Source organism: Pteropus medius, unplaced genomic scaffold (genome assembly GCF_902729225.1).
Source record: "Pteropus medius unplaced genomic scaffold, Ma_sr-lr_union100, whole genome shotgun sequence".
In the NCBI taxonomy this organism is placed as follows: domain Eukaryota; kingdom Metazoa; phylum Chordata; class Mammalia; order Chiroptera; family Pteropodidae; genus Pteropus; species Pteropus medius.
The window spans coordinates 5,487,706-5,510,254 of NW_024352784.1; the positions used below are offsets into that span (position 1 = coordinate 5,487,706).

Below are 22,549 nucleotides of genomic sequence, written 5' to 3' on the forward strand. Positions count from 1 at the left end.
AGGTTGGTCAATAGCAATCACACACACACACACGCACACACACCACCACCACCACCACCACCACACAGATATACACACAACACCACAACACACCACATCGCACCACACCAGATGCTTTCTTAGAATCTCTTCACAATTTTGCAGCTCAAAGATTCACCTCCAGCAAAACAAGTCCTTCAGTACCCTGCCCCTAGCATCCCTTATGTTGATCTGTGTCTCCAACCTCAGGGTTGTTAAACATTTTAAATATCCCTGGTTATGCCCATTACACAGATGAGAAGAGAAACTAGGTGTCTTAAATGTCCAAGGCTGTAGAGCAGAGTCCTGGGCTTTTCCTACTGCCAACAGACGAGAGAGCAAGAGACAAAGGGAGGAGAGAAGGCAGAGAGAATGGGAGGAGATATGAGAGGAGGTGTGGGCTAGGAGGCTGCGGAGGAAGAATGGGGAGGGAGGTCTATATCCAGAGCAGGCTGCGAGTGCTGGCTCCTGGACAACGGGCTGTGGCCTAGGACCACAGGGGATAAAGGACCTCATACTCTGCTTGTCTCATGTGAGCTCTGTGAGCAAAAGTGTGTCTGACTGGCCGTGCCCACCTCCAGGCCTGTGGACCTGTGGCACAGGAGTCTTGGAATGTCAGGAGCAGTGAAGAGGTCAAAGTCACCCTGGGCCTGGAGGACTAGAGGGAAAACAGTTGAGAAAAGAGATCTGGACCCACTGGTTCCAGGAGTGGGAGGTTTTACCTTATCCCTTATCCTGGGGGCAAAGGGGAGCCCCAACAGGGCTTTAAAGAGGGGAGTGACAAGGTCCAATCTGAGTGTTAAAGGTCCCTGTGGCTGCAGTCGAGATATCTACTGTGTTTGGGGAATGGGGCAATAGACCTATGGCATGGAGCAGTCACACTTTAGATCAGGGGTTGCCAAATCACGGCCCATTGGTCAACTGATTGTTTTTGTATTTGCACAGTCCATGAGGTAAGAATGGTTTTAACATTTTTAAATGATTGTATTTAAAATGGTTATGTGCCTATGTAATATCCTCCAAGTTGCCTCATGAGCTGCAAAGTCTAAAGTATTTAAAGTGTGGCCCTTTAAGAAAAAGATTGCCAGCCCTGGTCTCGGGAGGCCAGCAGTGGATGGAGAGAAGTGGCCCCTTTTAAGAGATATTTAGGAGATAGATTGAAAGGCTGGCAGGAGAGTAAGGGCTTCCAGTAGAGATGTAAAGACTCTACACACTTATTGAACAGCTGGTTCACACTGAAGTTAGAAGAGTAGTAAAAAAGTGGCTGGAGAAGTCAGCTAGGACCTGTCACCAAAAACTCAAGGCCCAGAGACAAATATTTTCCCAGTGGATTACATTTTACTGTCTATTTCCTTTCCTCTCCTCTATAACTCACACACTCACACAGGAAGATAAACTCCATTCAAACAGTTCGTCTTGTTCTCAGCTGCATCTCTAGCTCCTAGAACAGTTGGAGTTGATAAATATTTTTTTGAATGAATAAATGGGAGCATGATACAGCCAAAATAATGAGTTGGATCCCAGATCTCATCCTACTAGCTTACTGTGTGAGCTTAGCCAATTTGCATACCCTCTGTAGACCATATAAAGTGGGGTTTAAAATTTTTCCCTCTTAAAGTTGTGAGGATTAAGTAAAAGAAAGTGTCTCTCTTCCTAAGTGAACTACAGTCTGGGCTTTGCCTGCTATCAGGAGTTAAAGGGTGAGGCCAGGATGAGGGGGCTGGTGTGGTACAAATGCTTTGTGTGTATTTTTCCTAAACTTTTTCTTTCTGACTGTAAAACTAATATATTCTATTGTAAAAGATTGAAACAAAATAATTATCTTAAAAGTAAAAGACTCCCCCAAAGCCTACTCTCCAGGTAGCCACTGTTAACAATTTGTTTTTATTCTCTGAAACTGGTTTCCTTAAAGTGGGAGTTACCCACGTGGGCTTTTGATTTTGCCTAAAGGAGAGAGCCTTAGCTGGAGATCTTTATTATTTTTTCACGTGAGCTTTTTTAATGTGAGAAAAATAAATAAATAAAATTTAAGTCAATCTCCGAGCTACCCTCGTCCCCTGGCACCCTGTCTCCTTCCTCCAGATCAGTAGAGTCCTTTCATCCTCTACGCATGTGCAACCACGTGTATGCAAATGTTCTTTCCAAAGTCCCATGACCTTACTTAATTCACGTAACTTCTGGTAACTTCTCTATAAATTCCTTAGGACAGTCTATGTATTGAGTTGTGTGTTTGCGAAGAGAGACACTTTGCTTCTTCCTTTCCAATCTTGATGCTGTCCATTCATTTTTCTTGCCCTGTAGCACTGGCCAGGACCTCTGGTACAATATTGAAGGGAAGTGGGGACTCCTTTTCTTCACCAGGAAAGAGCATTGCGTGCAGAGAAAACAGCACGAGCAAAAGCTAAGAAACCGATAGAGATCAGTGAGCTGTAGGAACACGCAGCAGTTTAGTGTGGCCCAAGCATTGGGTGTATATGTGGGTGAGGTGAGGCTGGAGCAGGGAGTGGGTAGGGCCAACTACGCAGAGCTTGATTGCCATGATGAGCTGCGCGGGCTGTGCCTTGAAGTCATGGGAAAGCCATGGAAGGGATTTCATTAGAGGGGGGATCTGGTCAGACTTATCTTTGGAAAGGTGGGCTAGAGGGTGGACAGACAGAGGGCTAGGCAGAAAGAGGGCCTCCTTTTTCTCTAAAATCCCAAAAGATCGAAACTAGAAACAGTTAATACGACAGTTGTCCACCAGGTATTTATTGAATACCTGGTGAAAAGCGAACTCCAGTTGACCCTTGAGCAGTGTAGGAGTTAGGGGTGCCAATCCCCACCCCATGCTGTCTAAAATCCATGTATAACTTTTAACTCTAAAACTTAACTACCGATAGCCTACTGTTGACCAGAAGCCTTGCCAATAACATGAACAGTCAGTTAACACGTATTTTGCATATATGTTACATGTATCATATGTTATATTCTTACGATAAACTAAGCTTGAAAAAAGAAAATATGATTAAGAAAATTATAAGGAACAGAATATACATTTACAGTGTTCTACATATCTATTGAAAAATAAATCTACATATAAATGGACCAGTGCAGTTCAAAGCTTTGCTGTTCAAGGGCTGACTATACTTTACTGGAGAGAGGGAGGAGGAAGGGGAAGACCAGAGTGAATAAGGCAGCCTGGTGCGGTGGGGAAAACGAGTTTTGGAGTTCGGCCTACCTAAGTTCAAGTCCATGCTTCCAGTGTGACATTGGGCTGGCTGCTTCTCTCCTCCTTGAAGGCATTGGAAGCTGATGTCTTCTTCCAGGGGCTAAGGGCTGGACAGGACAGCTAGTGCTAGGTACGTGGGAGACTCAGTTTGGGCAGTCTCACCTCCTTTCTGTCACACCTCTGACCACTGATAGCTGCTGCTTCCCTCCCCAGCCCAGATCTGCATTGTGGTCTTCACAGGCCTCCTGTTCACAAGACTGTGGTTATTTAGTGTCCTGTATGCAACCTGGTGGTACCTCGACTGAGAGAAGCAACAGCAGGGGGGCAGGCTCATCTAGATCCTAAGACACTGGGTCATATGGAAGTACATGAAGGACTATTTCCCCATCTTGGTGAGTACTGGGGTTGAGTGAGATGTGGCCAGGGCCCCACGTCTCATGGGGAAAAGTGTGGTCCTATGAGCAATGAGAAGAACTGGACTGGAAGGCAGAAGCCAGGGCTTCCACCACTGTGTGGCATGGGGAAGAGTCCAGCTCCTCTCTGGCCATCTGCATGGATGTGGAACCAATATAAGGATTGATAAATGTGCAGAATTTGAAGGAGATCTGAGAGACATATACTGTGGCCCACATATATATCTTATAGGTATAAACTCCTCAGCAGCCCAGGTTTGGGGGTGAAGATAATAAACTCAAGGTCCTAAGAGACCATCTAGCTCTACTTCATCAGATGAGGAGACTGATAACTAGAGAGAGACAAAAGTATGACCAAGGTCATACAAGTTCTTTTACTGGTTTTAAAGTTTGTGCATTAACTATGGGTAAAGCAGCAGGGGAGAGAGCCCCGAGTTGGTTCTCAGGTTTTCTCCTGCCTTTAACTCTGGTATATTATGTGTCCTTGGCAAAGGCCTTGTCCCCTGGCACCCTGTCCCATTCTGAACCTCAGTTTACCCATATACCCAGTGAGCCGACTGATTCCTCCTTCTCTGAGTGCTTTTGAATTTCTGTCTCTGTGACTCAGGACACCTAATGGTCATTGTGGACAATTGACCCTGGATCCAAAGATCAGTCCTGAGTGAACAGACCCTTTAGCTCCTTTACTGAACTACAGACAGACTAATTCTTGAACGTAAATAGCTGGGCAGGGTTGGTTTATTGGCCAGATGGGATAGGATGGGGCAGGCAGAGGGACACAGAGAGATGCCAAGCAGGGACAGTAGGCTCTCTTCTGGAAACAGGAGAGAGAAAAGAGGTTTGGAATATGATCTTGAGCTAGACAGACTAGGTTCTAATACCAGTTCTGACACATATCAGCTGAGTGACCTTGGGTGAGATACACAGACTCTCTGAGCCTGTTTCCCCATATGTAAAGTAGAAACAATGGCACATACATCACTGAGTTGTGTGGATTCAGTGAGACAATGAGTAAAGCACTTTGTAGGTTCTCAGTGATTTAGTAACTAGGATCATTTTTCTGAGTCATTGGGGACTCTGGGGAGGCTTGGCTATGGCTGTGGGTCTGGAGAGGACTCTAGTAGCCCAGAGTCCTGTTGCTCTGACCTTCACACCTGCATGACTTCTCCTACTCCATTTGGGAGCCCCACCTCTTCTTGCCCCTCAGGAGTTAGGTCCCCAGCTGGTAAAAGGGGAAGGAGTGGAGAAAACAGGCTCACAGAGGTTAAACAACTCACCCGAGTTATGGGCACTCATTGGCAAAGTCAGGGCCCCTGCTTTCTCCCTTCTCATAGTCCTGGGGCTCTGGAACTAGGGTGCAGGAGCCCTTAATGCCCTAGTAAGCAGGGCCTCCTGGGCAAAGGGCAAAGGTAGGACAGGGCAGGGCAGAGCAGTAGGTCAGGGGCTGGGCAGAGAGTAGGAAGTTGGCCGGCAGAGACTTCCATGCTCATGTGGAGTGATAGATGTTGAAAGGCAGAGCAAGTGGGCAGTGCTGAGCTAACTTGAGGGCCCCAAGTGGGGGTGATCTTCCTCACCCCCTATGTTTGCTTCTTCTGCAGTGTGTCCTCCCAGGATTTCGTCATCAAAGAGAAGCAGGGCTTGCTGGGTCTGGAAAGGGGCCATAGAAATGTCATGGGCAGAGTCCTTTGTCCCCATCCAAGACCTCTGAGCTTGAGATTCTGAATTCCCTTCTCTTCCTCTCCTCTTCCCAGGTCAGGGCTTGTTCTCCTGAGCCAAGGTCAGAGTTTCCACTGGAAAGTGTGTGTGAATGTCAGCTTCCAAGCCAAAGAATCCTTAAGCAGGCTCTGGCCTCTAATAGAGCTTTGTGGATTCTGGCTTTGTGGTCTCACCTCCCACTGTGAGCTGAATCCTGAGTTCACCAAGGAAAGAAAGGGAAAAGCACAGGTGCAGGCCCGGAAGCTAGCCACAGTATGGCTTTTGAGCAATAAGCCTGATGTCCAGTGTGATTAAAGTAAAAGGTACGACTGGGATGAGAATGGAGAGGTTTTCAGCAATAAGGTAATGGAGCCCACTGAAGGCCATTCCACAGAACTGGGACTCTGCAACTGAAAGTTCTCCAGGGGACTGTCTTCCAGTCACTCAAGGGTTTACAAAGGATCGCATCTGGCTCTTTGTCCCTGGAGCTGCTGCCAGTTGCAGGTCTGGTAGAAAAAAGATACTGAGATGGCTCTCTGCCTCTCCTATCCACTGCCCTTCTTGATTCTTCCCCAGCCAGGAAGCTCTCAAGCTGGGTTTCTCAGTCTCTAGGATATTGACCCTGGTGGGACACTGGACTTGATTTACAGAAATCCTATTTGCACACTGTTTCAGGATTGGTGCCCCCTGCAGGCCTATAGCACCAAGTGGCCAGCAGAGGGCCAGATGACGCACATTTTTACTTTGCCCGTCCTAGGCTGAGAGCCTGCAGGGGTCAGATTGTGGCCTGAAGATTCCTTTTCCCATGGGCTCCCGGGAGACCCTCAACTCTTCCAAAAGGATCTACAAGGACCTTGGGGTGGGCAGGAGATGGGGAAGTCCCAGGGAGGGAGTCCCAACTCTGTGGAAGCTCTCCCTCTTTCGTAAGCCTCTGCACGCCCCCATCAAATGCATGTGGCTTTCTGAGCTCCTATCAGTTCTAACTGTGATGTTATTAACTAGCGTCTAGCGGTGGAATTTCAAGCAAAATTAGGAAACTGTTTCCGGGCCCTGGAGTTTTCTAAACTCACTCTACAGGCTTCCTTAAAAGCTAATGGTGGAGAACCAGGCGATGTTTCACCTAGGGAGGAACTGTCTCCACCTCATGCTGAAGACCAGCTGGGGAGCTGGGCTTCCCGTGCGAGGATGTCATCATCCTGGAGCAGATACTGCTTACACAGGTCAAGGCCTGAGGAGGGGCGAAGTGCTGTGACCAGGACTGTGACCTGGCATCAGGAAATGGCTCAGTGCAGGATACATCACTGACCCCTCCCGCTCACACCTGGGAGTTGTTCCTCCGCTGCCCTGCAGGCATCGCTATGGTTTGTGCTCCCCTTCCCAGCCCCGCCTCCTCTCAGCACTGAGGTCTCTTAACCTAAGTCAGAGGGACTCGGGTGGCCAGCCACCCACCTGGGACAGAACTCCAGCTTATATTGTCTTTGGACAGGGCACTCGCTTTCTCCTGCAATGGCTCCTTTCATTATGGGAGGGCTCTCTCTGCCTGTGAGAAAGTCTTCCCTCACAAGGAGCTGGGGCTTGTCTCCTGTGCCCGCCCCCTCAGGAGTCCTACTTCTGCTATGGGCACAGGGACCTGGCACAGAGCACAGCTGTCCCCTCAGCCCTAGGGCTGCCCTGAAGGGATTGGGGGGGGCCTCATTTCTTCTGCACTTGTTGCCACTCCCTCTTCCACCCAGGTAGCTCTCCAGGAGGCTTTCTCTGCACCATTGACATTTTGGGCTGAATGATTCTTTGATATGTGTGTGTGCGTGTGTAGTGATTCTAACTTCATCCCTGGCCTCTACCTACTAGAGTCCTGTAACACTCCCATCTACCAGTGTGACCACCAGAAATGTCTGCAAACATTACTAAATGTCCCTAGTGTGGAGGCGGGGTAATGAGCCCTGGTTGAGAGCTGCTCCTCTAGAGCCTGGGGTCTGTCTCGCAGATTCCTCCAAACCTGCCCTTCTCTCTTCCTGAAGCCCTAAGTCCTGACCACAGTCACCTCTTCATCTGGGCTCCACTTCCACTAAAGCCTCCCTCCCCAGTCCATCCTCCACTCAGCAGCCAGAATAATCCTCATATAATGTTAAAACATAGCAGTGACTCCCATCACACCTAGAATAAAATCTAATTTTTGCTGCAGCCTATAGACCCATGCACCCCAGATCCCTACTCACTCCTCACCTGCCTCTCCTTCCCCCTTTGCCATCCCAGTTCTGCAGGCATGAACTGTGTCACTTGTGCTGATACCTTTACTTGAAGTGCACTTCTCCCCCACCCCCCATTTAACCCCACCACCTTTCACCTGGGTTCTCCTACAAGGCGGCCGAACCCACTAGTCACACACTTGCAGCTATGTTGCCTGTGTTGACTTGCCTCTGCCACTTTACTAGCTATGTGATCTAGACTGAGCTAATTAACCTGTGTCTCAGTTTCCTCGTCTGTAAAATGAGGGCATTGGTGCCAGTACTTCCTTCCCAGGGTTAATAGAGGATGAAGCGCATTGGTGTCGCAAGTGCGTGGCACACAATAGATGCTGGGAATTCCCCACCTTGTGCACTGTTCCCAGCTCTCGGTGCCTGGCACATAATATACTTCTTCAATTCTAAGATAGCCTCAGTGGTAAAGCATACCAGTTTTTTAAGTACTGCTAAGAAAAAATTCTTCCAATTAGAATTGTCAGTTGTATTTTGATAACAAAATGTTTAAGATGTGAAAAAAAGGTGCGTCTTAGAATTGAGGGAATAGGTCTGTAGTTGCCAGTGAGTGTCTATTAACTGAGCACATGACTGTTGAAGGGCGAGAGGACAGAACTGAGAACTTATCAATGGAGAAGCCTGGGGAGGCCGAAGCCCCGACTTAAGCTATGTTGAGTCACTGCTGGGGCCAGGGAGACTATCCAAGCCTTTCATTCTATCCGACCATGATAGGAAGAATCAGGAAAGGATTCCAGTCCACATTCACACACACACAACCAACTACCTGAACCTGGAAGAGGACTCTTTTGATTTAGAGTGGGGATTCTCAAACTTTGATATATATCAGATTCCCCTAGGAAATTTATCACACATCAGACCTTTCAAATCAAACCTTGCTTGCTCTGCATTTTTAACCTACTGAGTTATCAAGGTACATTAATAGGCCAGGAATAGGTTATCCAAGGCTAAGCTGCTGATGCAGGAACCTCTGTCCTGGAGTGGACTCCTGAGTGCCCTGGACCTTCCAAGACCAGAAAGGAGAAGGTCCCCGAGACAGTCCTGAGTCTCAGGCTATTTCCTCGGGCCTGGGCCAAAGGCTTCCTGGCTCTCTTGGGTGCTCTCTGCAGGAGACAGCGGAACCCAGACGCGGTCATCTGGGTGCCTGTGGGCAGGTCACTTACCCCTCTGCATCTCAGTTTCCTCCACTGTCCAATGGAGGCTCTTGCCCTGCAACTGGCTTCCCTACAACCATGGTTAAAGAGGCCAGCGGTGTGGGTGCTTCATGACCCATAAAAAAGCCATCAGGACAGTGGGCGCTTGAGGCATTTGGGTTGCCCCAAGGATGTGAGGGCACAAGAGAATTTGTCAAAAGATGGGACTGGGTAGACATGGGAGAGCCACAGCCCCTCACTGTCCTTGCTCCCATCCAAGGTTGAGATGTCCTCTCCTAGAGAGTCTGTGTAGGGCTGTGATCTTCTAGCAAGAGTCTTGGGGTTCAAGGTAGAAATGCCCCTGGGAGAACTGAAAACATGTTTGCATAAAGACTTGTACAGAGTATTCATGGCCACATTACCTGCCATGGCCAAAGGCCATTAAATGGGCAAACAAAATGTGGTCTATTCATACAATGGAATAGTATACAGTAATAAAAAGGAGTAAAGTATCAATACTTGCTTCGACATAGATGAACCTTGAAAACAGTCTGTGAAGTAAAAGAAGGCAACACAAAAGCCACATATTATATGATTCCATTTTTATGAAATGTCCAGAATAGGCAAATCCATTGAGACAGAAAATAAATTAGTGGTTGCCAGGGCGGGAGGAAAGAGGAGTGACTGCTAATGGGTATGGATTTCTTTGAAGGATGTTGAAAATGCTCTGGAGTTACACAGTGGGGATGGTTGCACGCCTTTGAAATATACTAAAATCACTAAATTGCACACTTTAAAAAGGTGAATTTGATGGGGGTATGAATTATATAAATTTTAAAAATAGCAACCACCATTGCCTAGCAACCTGACCATTCTCTTCTCCGGTTGCCTCTACCTGGTGCCATGCCCAGCCTGCCATGACAGTTACCCAGAAGGGGCTTTCCCCAGATATCTGTTGTTGCTTAGTCACACTTCCCTCCCCTAAGAGAACTGAAGGAGCAAGCAGAGAGCACAGCAGTTTACAAACCTTTTCCTTCTAGGTGAACCTCACCTGAAACCAGTAATGACCCTGTGAGGGAGATGTTATCATTGTCCTGTGGGACAGAGGGGAACCTGAGGGAAAAAGAGGGCAAAGGTCAGGTGATGGGCCAACAGCAGAACCTAGGTTTCTTGACTCGCAGCTCAGTGAAACCCAAGTGACATGTCAGGACAGGGACAGGGGCAGGAGCCCTTTCTTCCAAGGCCAGCTGCTTCAGCTTCATCCATTCATGGTTCATTCTTTCCTTCCTTCATTCCACAGTCTCTCAGGGAGCATCTCTTCTGTTCCAGGCCTGCACTGGGGACACAGAGATGCCACCACCAGGTGGCCTGTAATCTCAAGGCCCTCACCGTGATGGTGGGATATCGCTTGGGCACAGGGGGGCAGATGGAAGAGGTTCGCCCAGAAAGTGACCAGGAGAGATGCGGACCAGGAGAGATGCGGACCAGGCCTCCATGGGATAGCAATGGCCTCATCAGTGTACACACTTGAACATGCACATGCAAATATTGACGCACTTGCCTAGACACAGGCCCTTACACTCACCAGGATAGCTCTCCACACACAAAGACTTCTTTACTCAGGGAATAATCATTTTTTCATTTGTTTATTATTTTATTTATTTCATTTATTTATTAATTCATTATTCGTTTAAAATAGGTAATGCATTCTTTTTCCAAATGTGAAAGGGACAAAAAGATATGTAGTGAAAAGTCCTGTCCCACTTCATATCCCATCTCCCCAGTTCCTTCCCCAGAGGCAACTGAGAGGCAACCAGTGTTTGGTGCATGTACATACCAGCACATGTATGTCCCCCTACTTTTTCTGACACAGTCAGTGACATTCTGCACACATCGTCTTGCCCCTTGCTGTTTCACCTGACAAACCACTGTGGCCATCTTTCCTTCTCAGGACAAGAAGAGCTGTCACACTTTTCTATGGCTGCATAGTGGTCCGTTATGTAAATGTTTCATAATTTTTCTAAACAGGCCTTGTTGATGATGTTTGAGTAGGTGCCAACTTTTTGCTATTACTAAAAAATAATGCTTCAGTTAATAATCTTGTTTTGCACAAATACGAGAAATTCTGTAGCTAAATTCCTCAGCCGTGCAGTTGCTGGGCTGAAAGGTGAATTACATATTTGAGTTGTATTGACAAATCACCTTTATGGAGGTTGTACAAAATTACCTTTCTCACTTGGTAATAAAAGAGAATTTGTAAGCCAGTGCTTTAGTGCAGGGAGCCAGGTATGTTTTTAAAGAAACACCAACAAATGGGTTCCTGAGGAAGCAGCTTTCCCAGTGAGCTGGTGAGAAATTTCTGGTTATATTATATCTCTGTCTTTGTTTTCATGTCCAATAAATCCCTATTGTATAAATGGAGGAGGTTTGTCCCTGTCTGGGAGGCAATGGTCCCTGCAGCCTTTCTGCAAAGTGTTGATGGTTTATCGGAGGGCATACTGGGTAGGGGAGTAGGTTGCAGAGACCAAGTCCAGGTCAAGGACAAGAGAAGCTGGATGAGACAGACAGGCTCAGATCTCCATTGCTGTTGCCCACATCCTTCCAGGATGCTCTAAGGGTGGGCGGCCAGGTCTCTGGGGCCTCAAAGGCAGCAACAAGTATCCTCAGGGAGTCACCCACTAGATGTTTCAGCTTGATGATAGGATGAACTTTCACCCTCAAAAAGCTGAGCCAGAGTGGAAATGGCTACCGCCTGCCCCCCAATTAGGAGTGCAAATTGCCTGGGCCTGGGCAATCTTATCAGGGAAAGCCTCCTGCCAGGGGCTTGGGGCCTCAGGGGCCTTCAAACTCGAATGGCTGTGGCTCCCAGAGTGCAGAGCACTGTAAAGGGTGGGCTGCACTGGGGTTCCTGACAGGGTGGAGAATGGATTGGTTACCCCCCGCCCCCACATATGCAATCACTGCCCATGGCGATAATCTTTGCAGACTCGGCCACATTGCAGCCTGTTCAGTAACTGGCTGGGAACAGAATTTGTTAACTCGGTTCCTGCCCCCTCCACTCACCCAGCTTCACCTGGAAACTGCTAATGATGAACGGCTCTCCTCTCTCACTCAGTGTACAGTGTCTGGTGGTCCCTGCTACACCCTCCACGCTGAAGTCCTGACTTGACCCAGGCAAAATGCTGTGCCAGCAACGCTGCCTATGGCTGGGGGAAGAGTGAACAAAGGGCAAGGAAAGTCTGGTGCAAGGGGAGCAGAGAGCTGCTGGGGAGACACTTGTGTTGTACAGAGGTAAATAGGACTAGGGTTGGCCTACTGGTCTGCGTGCTCTTTCAACATAACAGGAATCCACTCCCAATATATCTTGCAAATGCTCACTCTCTGTGCCAATTTTTATATTGAGTTTTGTAAAACCGGGCTCTTCTATGGTGGTGTCCCTGTGTGGCCTTTTGATGCCTTCAAATTACATCCTGCGATATAGTAGTCTTCGTAATTCCAGGGCACCCTCAGAACTAAGCTTCTTGGCAGTTCTGGGAGGTAGGCGGGACAGGGCCAAATGTCCCTATTTTACAGGTGAAGAGCGTAGGAGGGAAGCAATTTGCCCAAAGCTAGCAGTGAGTCTGAGACGCAGCCGGCACCATGGTATCACCAGGTGCATTCACCCAGTATATCTCAATCTTCATGAAAACTGAGGCTCAGAGAGGGAGAATGACTTGCCCAAGGTCACACTGGAGAGAGGCAGAGTCAGGCTGCACATGCAGATCCGGCTCTGGCTCACTAGGTTGCTGTCCTTGCAGCTGGTCAAGACTGCAGCCGGACCCCTCCCAGAACTACTTTGCTGGCTTTCACTCCCTCAGGGTTCTGGCCACCAGAGCCTTTGTCGACCTGTGCACTGAGAGCACGGGCTTCCCTGAGCTCTTCCCCAGCATCTGCCCCCACCTGATGAAGCTGCCCCTGTGGTTCCGGGCTCCTTTCTTCAGGGATTATCTCATGTCAGAGTGTGAGTCTTCCCCACTTGGGTAGCTTAGGAAGACGAGACTGCAGGCATGGAGGAGGGATCTTAGTGAGGGATGCCAATAGTTGTGTACTTCTTCCAAGAGCATGTGTAGCGGCAGAAGGAGGCTAGACCCAAGAAAGCACTTCCCACAGCACCAAGTGGGACAATGAGCTCAGTGAGGGGGTTAAGGAGTTCCCAGTCCTCAGGGAACTCTCAGCTAGAGTGGGAGGAGTAGGGGACCCAGGCCTCTGTAGGCACTTTTGGTGATCTCTTTCTTGAGCCACATCTACCCCCACAGTCTCTGCCACTTCGCCTCATACATGACCATCGTCTTCTCTCCCCAGGGCTGGTCACATCGGACAAGGAGAGCGCTGCTCACATTCTGAACAGGAAGGATGGTGGCAACCTGCTGGGTGTCATTGTAGGGGGCGTCCAGGAGGCACTCGATACCAGGCCTGGCACCTGCACACTGCTGCTGTGGGAACTGCAAGGGCTTCATCAGGCTCGCCCTGATGCATGGGTATCTGGGAAGAAGGCTCTGGGTTCACCTGGAGACTGGCAAGAATTGTATTTTGGTAGGAAGACAGCAAGACTAATGGAGATCCTATTTTGGCAGAGAGATCCTCAGTCCATTCACAATACCAACGATATTTTGGAGAGCAATGTACTATCTCATGCCCAAATACCCAAGAGAAATTGCAGAGGGGAGACGTGGTGATCAAAGGGACTAGATGGGAAGAGATATATTGCCCAAAGCTGACACTGGATCTGAGACCTGTGGGATCTGGGATAATGGAGTTTGAGGCATATTGCAGAGCTGTTCTCTGAACTCGAAGTATCTTTGAAGAATACAAGCTAACTGGGGCAGGAGAGATTGTTCTGTAATGTTAGCAGGTGTTTTCTATCTGAGAGGACTCTCTGAAGCATTCTGGTCTATCTGTCATGGTGTAACTGGGAGATCGTGGTCCTGAGCAGGGCCAGGACGTGCTCAAGGTCAGAAAGCAAGCTATGGCAGATCTGAAAAACAACTCAGGTCTCCTGCTTCTGGCCCAGGGCTCTGTCTTCTGCTCCAATTCCTGGTCACTGGGTCCTTGCCAGAAGCTAGGTGCTCAGCTAAGGCCTTCCTTGGGGCCTCCCACATGCCTTCTTTTATCTGTCTCCCTCTGGCGCAGCTCTGGTATCAATATTCTCCTTTGGGGAGAATGGCCTCTTTGACCAAATCGAGAACTCTCCTGGCTCCTTGTGCCGGATCCAGAACCGGCTACAGAAAGTCACGAGTGTCTCCCTCCCACTCTTTCATGGCCGTGGCATCTTTCAGTACAGCTTTGGTCTTTTACCCCACCTCCAGCCTATCACCACTGTGGGTAAGCCAAGATCCAGGCTGGGGGTGGGTAGGCTACAGGGAAAGGGGCCTGGGCTGAGTGCTGCAAAGGGACATGGAATGGGCCAGACACTTCCTTGCCCTCACGGAGCTCATATTCTAGACTGAGAAACAGTCGCATAGGCAGATAACCCCAATACGAGATGGTCTGGGATTAGAACTGTAACAGAGGCACAAAGAACTATGGTCGCTACTGATTACTGAGCTCCTGCTATGTACCAGGCACTGCATTGGCTCCCTTGCATGCAGCATCTTGGTTTGTCCTGACAACCTTCAAGGTAAGGACTATGATCTCTATTTCATTGGTTAGAAACCGAAGCTCAGAGAAGTTAAGAAACTTTCAAAATGAAAAAAGCACACTGCCTTTGAGTAACAAAGTTGAGGTTTGAATGAGGATATATTCAACTTTTTATTATACCAGAGAAAGAGGGTCTAATTCTGACCAGGAGGATCCAATAAGGCTCATTGGAGAATGTGGATATAAGGGAAGGGCATTCCAAGTATGTTAGAATTGTGTGTAAAGTAGCAATCATTAGAGCGGAGTTGGGGTTTATTTCCTGTAAATAATGGGCGTGAGCTTTAGTGTATGGACTTAATGTCATCTTTTTCAGCTATTTGGAAACTTTGTTTGCTCTCTTCCTGGATTCCAACTAGGTTCCTCTGGCAAAGCCTGTAGAGAGAGGTCCATTCATCTCTAGCCACCTGTTTGTTAGCCGAGCACAGACTTAGTGACCCACCCTACACCATGACTTTCCTGTGCTGTGTGGCAACCTTTCATGAATGTTAATATTGCTGCTGCCTCCAGAGCTATTCCCAAGAGAAGGTGGGAGAGGTGCTTTCTCAGCCAGGCAGACCAAGAGGAAGGAGATCAGTTGGGGCCTTCCTGACTCCTCCCTAGAATGAAGCGGGCAGTGCATGGAGGGAGAAGAGGGAAGAAGAGCTGCCTGGGCTGCAGGTCCACCTCATCCTAGAAATATGTGTGCTTCTAATCATGGCAGCTTAGATTCCCAGAACCATACGTCCTGGAAGTTAAGAAGACATCCCCCGTTTTTAAAACCTGACACTGATTCTTCCTGGCTATTTGACCTTGAACGAGTTACTTAACCTCTCTAAGCCTCATTGCCTTACCTGTCAATGGGAATAATACAGGTTTGATCCCCAGAGGATTATTATGAGGGTTAAAGAGATGTAATCTCCTTTATGTAAAGCATCTGGCACATTTCCTGGCACATTGCAATGCTAGCTGGTGGTGTTGCTATTATATCTGAATCTTGGAGTTTCTTTAACATCTTATAACCCATCACCTGAAATAGGGTTGAAAGGGATGGCAGTAAGAACATTTTCCTGCAGGGATGACCATAGGGGTGGGCACCTGCCCCAAGGGCCCCTACTCTGAGCTACTGCCCACCTCTGTGTTTGCAGTGGGAAAGCCCATCCAGGTGCAGAAGATACCGAATCCCTCACAGGAGGAGGTAGACAAGCTGCACCATCACTACATCAAGGAGCTGTGTAACCTCTTCGAAGCCCACAAGCTCAAGTACAATGTCCCCATGGACCAACACTTGGAGTTCTGCTAAGCACCTCCCCAAAGGAGGGGCTGCCCCAAAGGGCAGGGCTAGCATTAGGAGCCCAGTGGTAGGTGCTGTGATCTGAGAAGGCTTCGTAGAGGAGTCTATTGAAAATATCTTCAAAGCCTTCCCAGACTCCTGCAAATCAAACCCCAAGTCACAACTGGCAATGTGAGAGGGGAAACTAGACTCCAGCATTGGTGATTTTTACTCCTGTGCAAAACCTCTGCAAATTTTCCTCTCCTTGGTCTGCTCATCTGTGAAATGGGAGAAAGGGCTGGAAGAGAATGATTTTTGAAGTCTCTGTCCTCTGTTGTAATCTCACTCACTACCTTGAGTGACAGCACAAAAGAAGCCACCAGCTTCAGCCTCTTCTCCTACTAGCTCTCTCATCCCGCACCCTGGGTGTCCCAGCTCCTCCTTCCCTGAGCTGGAGAGAAAGGGGTGGCCATGAAGCCCCTGCAATTACCCTAGGCACCTTTGAGTTTGGGGATCCTCTGAGCTATGGAGTTGCAGCCAGAAGGGTCCAAAAGGTGGATAAGGAGAAATGTACTCTGTCACTGGCTGTATGGGCAGGTCTTTTCATGCTCCCTCTGAGTCTCAGTTTCTCTGACTAAGATGATCTCTGAGTCTCAGCTCTGACATCGCATAGGCTGAGAGCTCCATGAGACACCTCATATTTGAACTTTGTAATTTCAGCACTCGACCTTTGCACAAAAAGTGGGAAGGCTCCATAAATGTCAATTCAATAAATGAAAGGATTCTACTTTAGCCTTCTTCTCTTTCTCCCCACCCCGCAACTGAAAAGGCTGGTCAAAACCTCACCTCTGACCACCAGCCTGGCCCTGTGGCCCTACAGCCTTGTCTCATCTTCCCAGAAGGTGGATCATATTGGGCTAGAGAAGGCCATGTTGGCTCTTCTTTCTTGACCCATCAACACGAAGCTTACCACCTTGGGCCCTGTTGTTTTTGGAAAGAAGAGGGAAGGAAAGAGTATGTTAAGACACAGTGCAAGGCCACTGCCCACTGTCCCGGTGCGGCTGCAGTCCCTGCTGTAGCGCACCGCCTGGGGGTCTGGGCGATCCAAGGGCAGCAACAAAGTCACAACGACAGATTACGGCAAGAAGCAGCGCAACGAGCTGGAGGCTCTGGAGTCCATCTACCCTGACTCCTTCACAGGCAGATGTCTCTCAGCTACACCTGCATAGCTTTAGTCCTGTTCATGTTCTCTCTCTCCAGCAGTACAGCTGTACTGTGAGGCTATACAGGCGATGAATGAAGAGGGGTTTGAGAGTGTCATTAACCGGTATTATCAGAAAATCCAACCAGCTTCATCATTACTGTGACATCTAAGGCTGGAGAAAATGATTAACTTGTCCAGGCAACACTCAAGTTTACATATGGTGAAAAATACCCAGATGAAGCCCCTTTTTATGAAATATTCTCTGAGGAAAAATCTAGAAGTTAATGATGTTTCAGGCATTTTAAAATTATTAGCATTACAGCAGAAGAAAATCTTGGTATGGTAATGATCTTTGCTTTAGAGACATTCATACAATAAATAAATAAATAAAATAGTAGATCAGATAAAAACTAGAAGAGAAGAAAAGAAACAAAAAGAAAAAGAAACAGAAGAAGCTGAAAATCAATTATTTCATGGCATTGCTATTACAATTGAGAATTTCTTAAGTTGGAAGGCCAAGGCTGATGCAGAACTCTTGGAAATTAAAAAAGAAACAAATGAAAGAAGAACAAGCAGGAAAAAAATAAATTAAGTGGAAAACGGCTATTTGAAATGGATCATAATCTCGACACATTTGATATCTAGTATTTGGAGGGTGCTGGAACCAATGAGGAGGTCGATGAGTCTTTGTTCCGGGAAATAGATGACTTGGAGTTGGAGCAAGTTGAGGATGATCCAGACTACAATCTCGCTGATCCAGAGAGTGACTTGACCATTTAATGGACTATCCCCATCTGCAGAGAGGCTTGACTGCCACAGTATCTGTGGCTATGCTGAGAGGGTGTTGGTTTTCCTTTCTTTTTTCCTGAGAAAAAATAATTTTTAGGAGAATATTTTTCTGAAAGCTTTCATCATTGAACTTAATAAACTGACCTTAAGATTAACAACAACAAAGACTCAGGATACACCAGCACAGAGAATGAAACCTAGATGTGAGGAGTGGATATTTGTATGTGTCTCCCAGGTGAGTAAGACGGGGACAGGTGCCCTGAAAGAATAATTCTGGATTCCTGGGTTTGGTACATGTGTGAGGGGACAGGGTGCTGGGTAGGACCAGAACCTGTGAATGCTGCTCACCCTCAGGGAGGGAAGCAGCGTTCTTTCCCTCTAGGAGCAGGTCATACCAACAACTGCAATGTGGGAGGCATTTGAGAAGTGTATGTTTGGATTCCAATCTTAGCCCATGACTTTTCAGTAACTCTGGGCCAGTCACATCACCTTCAAACCTCAGTTTTTGTCATCTGAGAAATAAGGATGACAATATCCACCTCCAGTGTTGTGACCATCATACGGTATCTTGCAATTTTAAGCCACTCCACATTCTGTCCGGAATGACGTGGATGACATGTAAACTAGGAGTCGGGTGATGAATGTACTCAGTGTTTCATGGAGATGAGGCAGTGCGCTATCTGGGTCGCAAGAGAATTGGGATGAAGAACAGTAGAGTTCAGAGGAGAGAGTGTCGATCTCCAGACAGGGGAAGACTTGGAGGACCGAGCAGGCGGGCAGGGCCCTGGGGAAGGACAAGACTTGCAAAGGAGAAAAGTACCTGCCCATTGTAGTTATCTCTCGCTGTATGATGAATCACTCCAAAATGTAATGGTTGAAGATGGTAAGGACGTACTATTTCCCACAAATCTGTGTGTTGGCTAGGTGGTTCTTCTCTGTCTTGCTTGGGCTTTCAATGGATGGGTTGCCTGGGGATGGAAAAGCTGGAGAGCTAGAACTGCTGGGCCTCTCTATGTAGGCGGGCCCTGAGTCCCTCTCTTATTGACTGGTCTTTTAGCGTACAGTGATGGCTGGATTTTGAAAGAATGAGAGCAAGGCTGCAAGTTTTCTTAAGTCCTAGGCTTCACAACTTTCATGATATCACTTCCACTGCTTTCTGTCTGTCAAAACAAGTCATGAGTCCTGACCAGATTCAAGGGGAGAGAAATAGACTCTACCTATGCCTGGGAAGAGCAGCAATGTCACAATACAAAAGGCTGGAGACACCTGGAAAGATTCTTGTGACCATTTTTACAAACAATCTGTCAAAAAGTTATAAATGAAAGTCTGCAGCAGACCTGCCCCTCCCTCACATACCTAGGAATTTCCTGTGTGACAATGACAAAAGCCGCAGTTTACCCCTGGGGCCCCGACTCTGCCTCTGCATCACTTTCCATCCCCATCTCTCTCTCCTAACTCCATCCTTCGTGCACAGCCGCAGTGAGCTGTCAAAATCGCAAATCCAGGTCAACCATACTCAGAATCCCCTCTATGGCTTTCCATTGCTCCTAGAGTTTGTATCAGCCTGGATTCCAGCAGGGACCAGATGACATACGAAAATAAGGATAATTTGAGAAGGGTTTAATAAAAGAACAATTTTCTGAAGTGTGTGTAGTGTTGGAAAACCACACAGAACAATAAGTCAGTAAGCCAGTAAGCGGTAAGCCACAGCTGGGCTGTGGCCATGGTGCAGACTGCTGCTACCACCCTGAGGCCTGGAAGGACAAGTGGAGGCAGAAGTTACCTAAACCAGGAGAGTCGTGGGCAGGGGCCATCGTTGCAGGAAAGGAGCTAGGTGAGCATTCCCACCTCACACCCCTCCCTCCATCTCCTGCCAGGGCTCCCTATTGCCTGAACCTAATAAGAAGTTAGAAGGTCTGAGGGCCTGTGGTTGCAGTCCACGCAGGTAAGTCTCTCAGGAAGGAGCTGGGTGGACGTGGGTAGAGTGGTTCTGGAGGGGTCAACGAAGACAGAAGATGTTCTGCTCAAAGCCCAAGCTTCTTAGCTTGCCCTTTACCACTTTCCACCATGTGGCCCAATCTGCTCTGTCCTCATCTCTCCTCCTCCCTCAGCCATATGCAGCTTCCCATCAGACTGAACCATTTGCACTTCCATGTATCAGCCATGCTCTCACTCTCACCTCTGGGCCTTGCCCATGCCCTTCCTTGCCTGGAATGCCTCGCTCCCCATTCCAGTTCCCCCTTTGTCTGGGTAATTCCTACTCATTCTTCAATACTGATTTCATTGATTCAAGAAAGCCTTCCCTAATGCTCTTGGTTGAGACAGGGTTTCCGCTCTGTTGCCCAGACTTTCCCTTTCTCTGTCATAGCACTCAGCACCTTGGGTGATCACCGGGTAACACTACGCATGGATACTCCTGCCTCCACTGCTCTCCCTCCAGCCAGCCCACGTGCAGCACCCATGTCTTCTCTTTCAGACAAAACCCAGCTCCCTAAAATGATCTCCGATGCCTCAAGATAAGCCTAAACTCCTACTCGGCCTGGCATTCGAGGCCCTCTCTCATCCACCCCCTTGACCTCACCAGCCTTACCTCCCAACTCATCATTCCCTGCGTCCTTCACTGCTCACTGAACACACTCTGTTCTCTGACCACTTTCTCCTTGACCTGGTCAATATCACTCGGGCCCAAATGTCACTTCCTTTGTCAAACCTCAGCACACCACACCCACCCTCAAAACTTGCTCTCCCACCACCACTGCCCTGAATCAGAGTTAGTTACCCCTCTTTTCGACTAGCTGCAGGGGATGAAAAGGCCAAGGTAATTAGTAGGTGACTGGACTCTTCTGTCTCCCAGTGGACTGGGAACCCCCTGAGAACTGAGACCATATCCTTGCTGCCCTCAGCCCCACCCCAGCACCCAGCACAAGACCTGGTGCACCTCAGCATTGTCAGGGAATGTGAATAGGTTGCATAAATGATCTCTCACATGGGTGCTTCTGCTCGGTGCAGCACACTAGGCCTGGGGCAGGAATTAGGGGAGAAGACGGGGAAGGTGATTAATTTAGGTCTCTATTGCTGTATAACAAATATTCCAAACATTAGTTGCTTTAAATGACAAACATTTGTTGTCTTACGACTTCTGCGGATCAGAAATCTGAGGAGTCCTGGCTCAGGTCTCTTAAGAGGTTGCAGCCAAGCTGCTGGCTGAGGCCACAGTCTCCGAAGACTTGGGTGGGGCTGTAGGGTCCACTCCCAAGCTCACCCTTGTGACCGTTAGCAGGAGGCTCCTGTCCCTCGCTACATGGATCTCTCCACAGAGCTGCCAATGACACAGCTTCGCCCAAAGCAAGCAAGTTGAGAGAGAGGCCACACTGCCTTTTATGATCTAGCCTCTGGGTCACACGCCATGAATTCTGCCTTACTGCAATGGTTAGATGCAAGTCACCAAGTCCAGCCCACACTCCATTCAAGAGTGTGAATACAGGAGGTGAGATCATTGGGGACCAGCTTGAAGAACAGAAGCTGCGCTGGTCATGTAGAGGGTCCCCAAATATGTGGGGCAGCGATTTGAGCAAAGATCGGAGGTGGGACTGATGGCTGTGACCCTCTGGCCTGGCTGGGATGGAGTACCGGTGGCCATTAGACTTGAGGGTGCCAGGACAGGAGATGGAGGTTGGGGAGAGACTTGAGAGGCCAGAGGGAAGAGGCTTCTCTCTCTTTCACAGCCAACTTGGAGGCCCCATGTAGAAAAACATTAGTGGCACAAGACAGAGGCATACACCGCTGATGTCGTAAAAGGCAGCCCAAGAGAGTTATCCACATAGAAATATCCACCCTGGACTTTGTATGAGCAAAAAAATGTCTTTTTACTGCATTAAGCCACTGAGATTAAGGGTATTTGTTATAGTAGTTGGCCCCAACTAATACAGTGTGCCAGGAGTTGCACTGTATTAAATTAGCTGATGCACCCTGCACACACTCCTAACTGTTACCTCCTCAGAGCCCCCAGAGCCTGCCTGAGGGGGCTCATCGTTGTGTGGGAAAATGGTTTTCCCCACCTCAACACACACAGAGATTCAGACAGTCAGAGACGGTAGGATTTTTCAGGCGCGGTAGAGAGAGGCAGAGGCCCCGCAGAGCATGTCTGAAAGCCAGAGTTTCCTTCAGAAATTAGGCTGCCCTTTGACCTGGGTAGAAGTTCTCAGACATAGTTAATCACAAAAGACAAAGGGTCTGTTGAGGCCCAGCTTGTCTGACACTGCTTTATGGTAACAGGTGAGACAAGTCAGCCAGCATAGCACTGCCAGCAGCCACATGCATGGGCCAAGGCTGAATCTCGCAGAGGGACTATGTTTTGCAAGGTTTCAGGAGGAAACGGAGCAGGGTAGAGGGAAGCTGCTGAATGAGCAAAGGCAGAGAGGAGGAGAGTGCAAGGTACACGCTGGTGATTGTTACAGGTGTGGTTCAGGGTGCAAGGGTGAGGGTTAGGGAAAGGAGTCTAGAGGTTAAGGCTTTGGTTCAGAAAATTTTTATTGAGATAGGGTAGTGAACAAGGCAGACAAGGGCCCTGACTTTGCCTTGCTTACTGGCTGGTGGAACTCAAATGTCCAGTCAAGGAGTCAGGAATTTATCTCCGAGGTAGGAAGGAGCCCTGGGAGATCCATGAGCTGGAGTGGGTCATGACTAGGCCGAAGGGCCAGAGGGTGCCTCGGGCTGAACAGGGCATCTGTCTTAATGACCCTACATAAGGGCAGAATCAGTACCCTGATCCACTTACTGAGAACCTACTATGTGCTGGGCTCCAGGTGGGTTGTTTTTCATGCATTATTTCAATCACATATACAGTGACCTCTTTATAATAAATGAGGCTCATTTGTCAGAGAGATTAAAGAACTTTCTGGAATCTTGG

General features: G+C 48.3%; 1 protein-coding gene and 1 pseudogene across 1 annotated transcript in view; both read left to right on the forward strand.

The window, feature by feature from the left end:
* The window catches only part of MOGAT2 (monoacylglycerol O-acyltransferase 2), a 16,688-nt gene extending 1,011 nt beyond the window's left edge, over nt 1–15,677 (forward strand). The window contains 6 exon segments of the mRNA XM_039847822.1: nt 3,440–3,635; nt 12,529–12,722; nt 13,064–13,197; nt 13,199–13,244; nt 13,892–14,083; nt 15,523–15,677. Coding sequence (XP_039703756.1) covers nt 3,440–3,635; nt 12,529–12,722; nt 13,064–13,197; nt 13,199–13,244; nt 13,892–14,083; nt 15,523–15,677 — 917 coding nt within the window.
* Nucleotides 15,678–16,172: 495 nt separating this feature from the next.
* Nucleotides 16,173–17,631, forward strand: LOC120590529 (RWD domain-containing protein 1-like; annotated as a pseudogene).
* The last annotated feature ends 4,918 nt before the right edge of the window (nt 17,632–22,549 follow it).